The sequence below is a fragment of the Salmo trutta genome, chromosome 26, assembly GCF_901001165.1.
Source record: "Salmo trutta chromosome 26, fSalTru1.1, whole genome shotgun sequence".
Taxonomy (NCBI): domain Eukaryota; kingdom Metazoa; phylum Chordata; class Actinopteri; order Salmoniformes; family Salmonidae; genus Salmo; species Salmo trutta.
In genome coordinates this window covers 22,349,404-22,361,011 of record NC_042982.1, presented here as the reverse complement: position 1 = coordinate 22,361,011, position 11,608 = coordinate 22,349,404, and the positions used below count along the sequence as shown (strand labels likewise).

The 11,608-nt window shown below is 41.4% G+C and overlaps 1 protein-coding gene across 1 annotated transcript in view; it reads right to left on the bottom strand.

Annotated features, from left to right (window-relative positions):
* Positions 1–796: 796 nt before the first annotated feature.
* Positions 797–11,608, bottom strand: part of LOC115163438 (replication protein A 70 kDa DNA-binding subunit) — a 48,436-nt gene continuing 37,624 nt past the window's right edge. The window contains exon 17 of the mRNA XM_029715294.1: positions 797–2,198. Coding sequence (XP_029571154.1) covers positions 2,091–2,198 — 108 coding nt within the window. The 3' untranslated portion in view covers positions 797–2,090. The remainder of the gene's footprint in view (positions 2,199–11,608) is intronic.

The window sequence follows — 11,608 nt, the reverse complement described above, 5'->3', positions numbered from 1 at the left end:
ATTATTACACAAAAATGTAATTCAGTTTAATTGAATGTGAATCAGCCAATATGTGTCATGCTAACAAGTGTAAAATCAATTGTAAAAGTGCATTAAAATCAAATGTTCTAATTTGAAGTCTGCATGGCATAAAGAAAATTGGAAGGAAATAATCTAGCTAGGTGTAAAAGGCTGGCATCTTGTGACGACTCCTCAGGATAAGCTTGAATGAAGTGATATTATTCGTTCACCATGTTTTAAATTGGTAGTCTACATGCAGGATGTAAGAACTATTTATAATGTGACAGACTTGACTCCCAAAAACCGTCAAAATGTGTGAGTGTGTCATGGAATTAAGTGTTTGAGCTCAGCGACAATCACTGGTTCACCCCTCACTGAGCCCAGAGGCTATTTCCATGGTTACATGTGTGACTGACAGGCCGAGTGTGTGTGGGGGGGGGGGGGGATTCACAAACCGATCTGCTCGGCTTTGACACTAGTTATCTTCGGAGCCAAAAGACAACAGCCATCCCAGCCAACAAATGACAACAGCGGCGTTATATAGAGGAAACCTCTAGGAAGTCTTCCTAGGGGAAATCACCTTATAAAGAAGCAGAGGGTGTCAGTTTGAGAGGTGGGGGGAGGAAGGGGGGGAACGAAGACAAACTCAAGCAATGAGGCACAGCTAAAAAGAACAACATTTTGAACAGTGGGAAGACAGCTTTAATCCATCTCAGCTACACACAATGGGCCGAAGATGCAGCGTTCAGCGGAAACACGATGGTTATCAGAAGAAAAATGGGGAAGAAGAGCTTTACTGATGTTCTGCTTTAATACAACATGGAAGTCAAGACTACAGGAGGGCATCAGTGGCACATCTGAGCTCCACCTCTGGAGATAGATGTTCGTCCCAATTGGCACCCTATTCCCTATATAGTACACTACTTTGGACCAGAGCCTTATGGGCTCTAGTGCACTGTAAAGTGAATAAGGCAGCATTTGGATGCATCCAGAGAGCACTGTGAGCCAGCTACTGAATAAATCTTTTAAAATGCAGCAACAAAGATTAAGGCTCCCGACCTGTCCCATGACCCCCACCCCACTGCCTTCTCTTTAAATGGGCTGAGACCTGGTTAACCTGCCTGCTGTACAACATGGTTATACTCAGACATTTATCTGGCTACACTCCAGCAGTGCATTCTAACATATCACATTAACCTGGGACCTTTATTCATATCTATCAACAGAACAAAGCAGAAAACATTCATTTAAAAACACCTGACAACTCCTTCACTTTTGATCACAAACAGGTTTATTTTTATGTAATCAACTGACCAAATAGATGTAAAGAAAAATGCCAATTATTGCTGTCTGAAATATTCTAACTTAAAATAAGAGGTACTGAAAATAATTACAAAAATTAAACCATGTATCTACATAAATACAGTACAGCGCATTTCCCGCATTCTGCCTGCTCTGTGGGTGTGAGAGAGTTAGAAAATCATTGCTCTTATCAGGGATGGGTAGGTCCAGGTAGTGATGGTGGAAGCGAGTGACAGAGCGCTAGCTACAGTACAGACCCCTCTGCATATACAAAACACCCATGCAATAACAGCTAACTTAAGACAGACCACACAGCTATGATTTCTGTGGTTAAGACTGTCCCATCCCAGGCACCATCCATCCCTCCCTAAAATCCCTCGTTCCATTTTATCCACCACCCAAAATGTCAGCAGTTTCAGAAGTCACCCCCCACCCATCACCAAAACACAGAGAGATATAATACTGCCCCAGCACTCACTCTCTCTACTGGTTGGGCCAAGAAGACAAAACCAAAACTTCCAGTACCATTCAGCATAGTTAACATATTCAAAGTTCAGTGACTTACAGAGTAACAGAGGTACATGGACACAGCTAAATAAAAAGTATAGAATAGTAACCCTTCGGTGTTACTACTTTTGGTCAAAAGAAGTGCACTACATGGTGTATAGGGTGACATTTGGGATGAAACCTAGGACTGGTTCACAGTCAGTCTGGCAGGTTGGGAAGTGCTGCGGCTGCAGATCAGGGGGCGAAGCTTGAACGTAGCCGAGGGGGCAAAGCGAGCGTTCTTATTGGGCGGAAGCCATCTTCCTGATGTTCATGATCAGTCTCTTGCTGTACTCCTTGTGGTCCACAGGTTTCACCTCCATCACCGTGGCCTTGATCCGGGACTCGTCCTAAAGAGACAGGGAAACGCATGGAATAGATGTTACACGATGTCCCCCTCAGTGTCCATTCACTACACTCGCTACCTCACAATTATCTCTCCTTCCTCCCAAAGTGTGAACTTATTCACTTCCCTTCACTGATTTCAAAGTAAATGACTGGTACAATAAATGTGGTGGAAATTCTCTATAGCCCAATGCTTAGGTTTGTGGGAAATAGTGTATTACTGGGATGCACCCACTGTGTTAGAGGGAAGACAAACCAACACAAACCTCAGCCATGTGCAGTAGATCACCTGCTGGGTGTCGACGAACAGTGGCCATTCAACATGTAGAATCATTAGGAAATTAACAAAAAAAGACTGCTTTTAACTGTTTGTCTGCACGGTCTGTTTGGACTTTTACTGGAATGCATGTTATACAAGCTTGTTCAGCCAAGGACAAAGCTTGGATTCACCATAGGTCACTGACTGCAGGTTCAGCCAGAGAAAGCAGCACTAAGTAGGCAGGCAGCCTGGTACCAGAGAGATTATCCTACTTCTCTAACACGTTAGAAAATGTGATATTTGAATAGCCTGCATTTAAAATCTGGCATTTAAATGGATGGTGATGCAACCTCTGTGCACTGCGACAGAGACAGCGTTTAAATGTTCTCACCACCTCCGCATCTGTCTAGAGTAGATAAGGTCATCCACCTGGTCCATCACTCTTTAAAAAGAGGCGGCTACAGTCACCAGCTACAATCACCTGCTACGTCCCAAATGACACCCTATTCCCATTTCCCTACATACAGCACTATTTTTGACCAGAGCCCTATCGAGCCTGGTCAAAAGTAGTGCACTATGTAGGGAATAGGGTGCCATTTTGGATGCCGACATTCACTTGGTCTCCATTAAAATCGCTCAGGAACCACTAGAGGTGAGATGGATACATGTTCCTTTCAATTGACTCACTCTTATTAGAGCCTGAGAGAAAACAAGCCCCCTCTTCTTGTCCCCTCACTAAGAGGGAATCCTGTCCTTCTAAGCAGCCCTTACATAACACAGGGCATAAGTGCATGCTGTAGCAAAACATTTTCCAACAGAAAGCTAAAATATGTGTTTGATATTGGACTGGTAGTTCAAGTAGTCCCTCCCTGTTTGTCAGTTTTCTTCTGTTTTGGTGGATAATGAATGCGACCCAGGAGAAGGTTAGATTCGACAGTCATCACCATCCTACAGTCTCTCTCTCTTTGCAGATCTCTACAGAACAATCCTCAGGCAAGGGTAATAGCTATGCTGCTGCTAAAATGCTAATTGTACACAGCGAACACAAAAGATCAAAACGCTGCAATCAATTGCCGATCTAGAATTTTCTCAGAGGAGAAATACCCATTGCCTGAGTGGAGTGAGCATTGTTCTGGGCTGTGCTAATGTATGTGCAGGTGGCGGGGCAGGGTGCAGAGCGGGGCGAGGGAGGGTGTCATAGGGTGAGTGACAGAAGGAAATGGGGGTGTTGTAGGAAGAAGAGAGAAGAGGTGTTGTAGCACTCCTCTCTCTCACATGGGCTTAAAAAGGACTATCCGCCCTGCGGTTACGTTCCGCCCTGCGGTTACGTTCCGCCCTGCGGTTACGTTCCGCCCTGCGGTTACGATCCGCCCTGCGGTTACGTTCCGCCCTGCGGTTACGTTCCGCCCTGCGGTTACGCTGCACTCCCCCCATTAGGTTCAGCTAAAAAGCAATTTATGCAGTCTGGATGTTTATGCATTCACACTCTCCTATCTGCCTCTAACCACGGCCAGATGGAACGCTTGAGAAGGTATACAGTAACGTTATGGTCCAGTGGATGACCTCAGCCATGTGGGGTTTGACATCTGCAGCCTGTGGTCCACTGAGCACCTCCCATGTTTACAATACTAGTTATTACTGTAATATTTTTACAGACAAAAAATGATTGAACCATGGTTTAATTGTTCACTGTTCACTGAATTTAAGTGCTAGCTGCAATGGATATCTTCTCATTTCTACAAGAAACAAGAATGATGTAACCATGGTTGCATTGTGTCTGTTCATAGAAGAAGTCCACTCCATGAACTACACTACAGCAGATACGTCCCCATCTCTAGCGGAGGTCTGTTGGTCGCAGCAGGTGTAGACACTAGAGCAAAGACAGCTGTCCTGACAGGTCTGTAGTGTAGTGTCAGTCCTGTGCTCTGCTGTGCTGCCCCCACCTCGGTTTACATGCTGACACAGTGTGGCTGGGGGGGGGGGGGCTCAGCTCAGCTAGCTTACCAGCATGTGTGTGGTGGATGTGACAAAAACTTTGTATGTCTGTGCCTACACTCAGGCTTTAGACAACTCAGGCCCTGTTTGTTCCAGCCACACATAAAACAATTAAACATTTTTTGTAGGAGGCGGGGAAATCGCTGTGAGATATATCTAAGATATTCTTTAAAGAGGTAGGGTTTCAGACGTTTTCAAAAGATGGGTGGGGACTTCCGCTGACTTGACAATAGGGGGAAGCTTGTTCCATAAGCTGCCCAGCATCCCTACAAAGTGCACACACACAACCCACAGATACACACAGTGCAGTTCCGATGAGACCTTTCTTTAATAGTATTAAGTGTGCCAGCGTTGCTATGGTAGATAGTGGGAGCAGAAACCTGACTAACCAAATCACACATGAAAAGGGCATCAGTCTTTTCATCCTGTGTGCAGCGGTTCTGAAACAGACACAGCAGCAGAGGTGAAGGGTGGTCTGGAAATGGTCCCTCATCACTTTCTACCATCTAATGAGTAACTCCCTCCCTGGTCACTCTGCTTTAGTCCCCCAACTCACCCTCACCTCCCTTTTCTTCCCCCAGAGCACACTGCCCTCACACACAGGTCTCTCAGGCTCACACACACACACACACCACTGCAGCTCCACAAGCGAGTGTGACAGAGTTTGTCAAGCGATTAGTGTTGGTCACATCTTGCCAGAAAGGCAGGGTTTATGTGGGCAAAGCGAGGAGAATCAGACTGCCGCTTGCTATGCAAATCCACAGCACTTCTCTGCTTCTCCTTCCGTAGTACTACTGCACTGGGCTCGGCCTGTCATGGGTTGGAAAGGGATGGAAGGCAGACATCTATTTGAGAGCTTGACATGGTTTTATGTCCGATGTGCTCTCTTTTCTCCAATGTCCCCCAGACAACCACTTGAGACCCAGACAACCAAGCACTGGAAACAGACTAAACAAGTTACAAGGACTAAACTGTCTGGACCAAGAGAGAAAAGTGAGAGCTAGGGGGAGGGAATAACAGCACTGTACAAAGTTACAGCTGGGTTACGATCACATAAGCTAATCATTGTTACTTATAAACTATGCTTCTCTCACCTCCTGATTCCTCACACAATGATCAAATATATAGTCAGCAGACATGGCTAAGCTGCATCTCTTCCATCAACACAATAGCATGTCTCTGCTAGTCTGTCTGTGGTCAGAGCAGCAGGTAGGTAGCTACAAGGTCACCTCTGGAAGCGCTGACAGCGACTTTTTTTCTCATCTAATTCTGCATTATACAATCTCCAATTACTGATGCAAACTGCTTCTTGAGTAAAAAGATAATAATTCTGCTGATAACTTCCCAACATTAACTAAGTTTATTAGACAGATGCCATCTAACACGGCTGCTCTCATATGATGCTGTAGTACTGATGTCTAGTAAAGTATTGGTATGAGTCATTAACCATATGATGCTGTAGTACTGATGTCTAGTAAAGTAGTAGTATGAGTCATTAACCATATGATGCTGTAGTACTGATGTCTAGTAAAGTAGTAGTAGGAGTCATTAACCATATGATGCTATAGTACTGATGTCTAGTAAAGTAGTAGTAGGAGTCAATAACCATATGATGCTATAGTTCTGATGTCTAGTAAAGTATTGGTATGAGTCATTAACCATATGATGCTAGAGTTCTGATGTCTAGTAAAGTATTGGTATGAGTCATTAACCATATGATGCTGTAGTACTGATGTCTAGTAAAGTAGTAGTAGGACTCATTAACCATATGATGCTGTAGTACTGATGTCTAGTAATGTAGTAGTAGGAGTCATTAACCATATGATGCTGTAGTACTGATGTCTAGTAAAGTAGTAGTAGGAGTCATTAACCATATGATGCTATAGTACTGATGTCTAGTAAAGTATTGGTATGAGTCATTAACCATATGATGCTATAGTACTGATGTCTAGTAAAGTATTGGTATGAGTCATTAACCATATGATGCTGTAGTACTGATGTCTAGTAAAGTAGTAGTAGGAGTCATTAACCATATGATGCTATAGTACTGATGTCTAGTAAAGTATTGGTATGAGTCATTAACCTGTTGGGGACCCTTTTGAGATAGGATCCCGTTAACGGGATTGCTTGACAAGATAGCATGGTGCGAAATTCAAAACAGCAAAAATCTAATAATTTCAATTTCTCAAACATACGACTATTTTACACCATTTTAAAGATACACTTCTCCTTGATGTAACCACATTGTCCGATTTCAAAAAGGCTTTACAGCGAAAGCAAAACATTAGATTATGTTAGGAGAGTACATAGACAAAAATAATCATAGCCATTTTCCAAGCAAGCATATGTCAATAAAACCCAAAACACAGCTAAATGAAGCAATAACCTTTGATGATCTTAATCAGATGACACTCCTAGGACATTATGTTACACAATACATGTATGTTTTGTTCGATAAAGTTCATATTTATATCCAAAAACAGCATTTTACAATGGGGCGTGACGTTCAGAAAATGTCAGAAAATGTTTAGCCTCCAGAACTACCGGTGAATGAGCACAATGAACACACATATTACAGAGATACTCATCATAAACGTTGACAAAATACATAACAATTATTTTAAGAATTATAGATAGACTACTCCTGGATGCAAACGCTGTGTCAGATTTTAAAATAGCTTTTCGGCGAAAGCACATTTTTCAATATTCTGAGTACATAGCTCAGCCATCACGGCTAGCTATTCAGACACCCGCCAAGTTCGGGGCAAACTAAACTCAGAATTAGTATTAGAAATATTGTATGACCTTTGCTGATCTTCGTCAGAATGCACTCCCAGGACTGCTACTTCCACAAGAAATGTTTTTGTTCCAAATAATCCCTATTTATGTCCAAATACCTCCGTTTTGTTCGTGCGTTCAGAGCACTATCCAAAGGAATAACGCGCGAGCGCGGAACCAGAGACGAAAAGTCAAAATGTTCCATTACCGTACTTAAAAGCATATCAAACGCTGTTTAAAATCAATCTTTATGGTATTTGTCTCGAAGAAAAGCGATAATATTCCAACCAGACAATAGTGTATTCATTTCAGAAGAAAAATAAGGAAAGGCGCGCTCACGTGACCACGCATTTCCAAACCCTTTGTCACTCAGTAACTGAGCTCCTATATTCTGCCCGGTTACTAGATACGTATGAAACAACTTTCGGAGGGCTTTTGACAGCCAATGGAAGCCTTGGGAAGTGCAACGTGACCCCTAAGTATTTGTAGTTTCTCTAGGGATTCAAAAGTAGAACTACAGTTCTCAGACCTTACAATTTCTGGTTGAAATTTTCTCAGGTTTTTGCCTGCCATATGAGTTCTGTTATCTTGTTATGGATAGGGGGCAGTATTTTCACGGCAGGATAAAAAACGTACCCGATTTAATCTGATTATTACTCCTGCCCAGAAACTAGAATATGCATATAATTATTAACTTTTAATAGAAAACACTCCAAAGTTTCTAAAATTGTTTGAATGGTGTCTGTGAGTATAACAGAACTCATTTGGCAGGCCAAAACCTGAGAAGATTCCAAACAGGAAGCGCCCTCTCTGACTATTTCTTGGCCTTCTTGATCGTCTCTATCCAAAACAGGGGATCTCTGCTGTAACGTGACATTTTCTAACACTCCCATAGGCTCTCAGAAGGCGCCAGAAAGTTGAATGATGACTTTGCAGGCCATGGCTGAAAAACAGTAGCGCATTTGGATAGTGGTCGATCTGAGAACAATGAGACTGGGGGCGTGTGCACGAGAAGACTCCATGTTTTTATTTTTCGTCTTTGAACGAAAACAGGGTTTCCCGGTCGGAATATTATCGCTTTTTTACGAGAAAAATCGCATAAAAATTGATTTTAAACAGCGTTTGACATGCTTCGAAGTACGGTAATGGAATATTTTGAAATTCTTTGTCACGAAACGCGCGTTACCCTTCTTTACCCTTCGGATAGTGTCTTGAACGCACAAACAAAACGCCATTATTTGGATATAACTATGGATTATTTGGAACCAAACCAACATTTGTTATTGAAGTAGAAGTCCTGGGAGTGCATTCTGACGAAGAACAGCAAAGGTAATCCAATTTTTCTTATAGTAAATCGGAGTTTGGTGAGGGCTAAACTTGGTGGGTGTCAAAATAGCTAGCCATGATGGCCGGGCTATCTACTCAGAATATTGCAAAATGTGCTTTCACCGAAAAGCTATTTTAAAATCGGACATAGCGATTGCATAAAAGAGTTCTGTATCTATAATTCTTAAAATAATTGTTATGTTTTTTGTGAACGTTTATCGTGAGTAATTTAGTAAATTCACCGGAAGTGTTCGGTGGGAATGCTAGTTCTGAACGTCACATGCTAATGTAAAAAGCTGGCTTTTGATTTAAATATGAACTTGATTGAACAAAACATGCATGTATTGTATAACATAATGTCCTAGGAGTGTCATCTGATGAAGATCATCAAAGGTTAGTGCTGCATTCAGCTGTGGTTTTGTTTTTTTGTGACATTATATGCTAGCTTGAAAAATGGGTGTCTGACTTTTTCTGGCTGGGTACTCTGCTGACATAATCTAATGTTTTGCTTTCGCTGTAAAGCCTTTTTGAAATCAGACAGTGTGGTTAGATAAAGGAGAGTCTTGTCTTTAAAATGGTGTAAAATAGTAATATGTTTGAAAAATTGACGTTTTTGGATTTTTGAGGAATTTGTAATTCGCGCCATGCCTATCATTGGATATTGGAGCAGGTGTTCCGCTAGCAGAACGTCTAGATGTAAGAGGTTATACTCACAGACACCATTCAAACAGTTTTAGAAACTTCAGAGTGTTTTCTATCCAAATCTATCCAAAACTAATAATATGCATATTCTATTTCCTGGGCAAGAGTAGTAACCAGTTTAAATTGGGTACGTTTTTCATCCGGCCGTGAAAATACTGCCCCCTAGCCCCAAGAGAACGATATGATGCTGTAGTACATTTACATTTTAGTCATTTATCAGACGCTCTTATCTAGAGCGACTTACAGTAGTGAATGCATACATTTCATACATTTTTTCTCCGTACTGGTCCCCCGTAGGAATCGAACCCACAGCCCTGGCGTTGCAAACACCATGCTCTACCAACTGAGCCACACGGGTACTGATGTCTAGTAAAGTAGTAGGAGTCATTAACCATATGATGCTGTAGTACTGATGTCTAGTAAAGTAGTAGTAGGAGTCATTAACCATATGGATGCTGTAGTACTGATGTCTAGTAAAGTAGTAGTAGGAGTCATTAACCATATGATGCTACAGTACTGATGTCTAGTAAAATATTGGTATGAGTCATTAACTTCTCTAGGGTAGGGGGATGGTAATTTGATGTCTGGATGAAAGGCGTGCCCAAATTAAACTGCCTACTACTCAGGCTCAGAAGGTAGGATATGCATATTATTAGTAGATTTGGATAGAAAACACTGAAGTTTCTAAAACTGTTTGAATGATGGCTGTGAGTATAACAGAACTCATATGGCAGGCAAAAACCTGAGAAAAATCCAACCAGGAAGTGGGAAATCTGAGGGTTGTAGTTTTTTCAAGTGATTGCCTATTGCCTACACAGTGACTTAGGCTTCATTTTGCACTTCCTAAGGCTTCCACAGTCTTTAGAACGTTGTTTCAGGCTTTTACTGTGAATATTGAGCGAACGAGAGGGCCTGGAGTCAGATGAGTGAGGAAATGACATGAGCTCAGAGGTGCGCGCTCACGTGAGTGTGAGCTGTGTTCCTTTTCTTTTCTCAAGACATTGGAATTGTCCGGTTGGAAAGATTTATGTTAAAAACATCCTAAAGATTAACGCTATACATCATTTGACATATTTCTACGAACGTAAATAGAACTTTTTTGACTTTTCGTCGTGACATTTTTGCGTGCTTCCTGCATTTGGAGTAGTGGACTGAACGCGCGAACAAAAAGGAGGTATTTGGACATAAATTAAGGACTTTATCGAACAAAACTAACATTTATTGTGGACCTGGGATTCCTAGGAGTGCATTCTGATGAAGATCATCAAAGGTAAGTGAATACTTATAATATTATATCTGAGTTTTATTGACTCCACAAAATGGCGGGTTTGGTTTCGTGTCTGAACGCTGTACTCAGATTATTGCAAAGTGTGCTTTCGCTGTAAAGTTTTTTTGAAATCTGACACAGCGGTTGCATTAAGGAGAGGTATCTATAATTCTTTGAATAACAGTTTAATATTTTGTCAACATTTATGATGAGTATTTCTGTAAATTGATGTGCTCATTCACCGGAAGTTTTGGGAGGCAAAACATTTCTGAACATTACACACCAATGTAAAATGGGGTTTTTGGATATAAATATGAACTTTATTGAGCAAAACATACATGTATTGTATAACATGAAGTCCTATGAGTGCCATCTGATGAAGATCAAAGGTTAGTGATTCATTTTAGCTGTATTTCTGGTTTTTGTGATGCCTATCCTTGCTTGGAAAATGGCTGTGTGGTTTTTCTTGTCAAGGTGATGTCCTAACATAATCTAATGCTATGCTTTCGTCGTAAAGCCTTTTTGAAAATCGGACAATGTGGTTGGATTAATGGAAATCTTATCTTTAAAATGGGATATAATAGTTGTATGTTTGAGAAATTTGAATTATGAGATTTTTGTTGTTTTGAATTTGGCGCCCTGCTATTTCACTGGCTGTTGAATAGTGTGTCCCGCAGGTGGGACGGTCACGTCCCACATACCCAAGAGAGGTTAACCATATGATGCTACAGTACTGATGTCTAGTAAAGTATTGGTATGAGTCATTAACCATATGATGCTGTAGTACTGATGTCTAGTAAAGTAGTAGTAGGAGTCATTAACCATGGCAACCATGAACAAAAACATGGACTTTGTCAATTAGTGACACAAAAATGAATTATGTCAATATGAGACCCTAACATTGTTCATCCTACATCAGTCGAATGTCAATATGAGACCCTTACATTGTTCATCCTACATCAGTCTAATGTCAATATGAGACCCTAACATTGTTCATCCTACATCAGTCTAATGTCAATATGAGGCCCTTACATTGTTCATCCTACATCAGTCTAATGTCAATATGAGACCCTTACATTGTTCGTCCT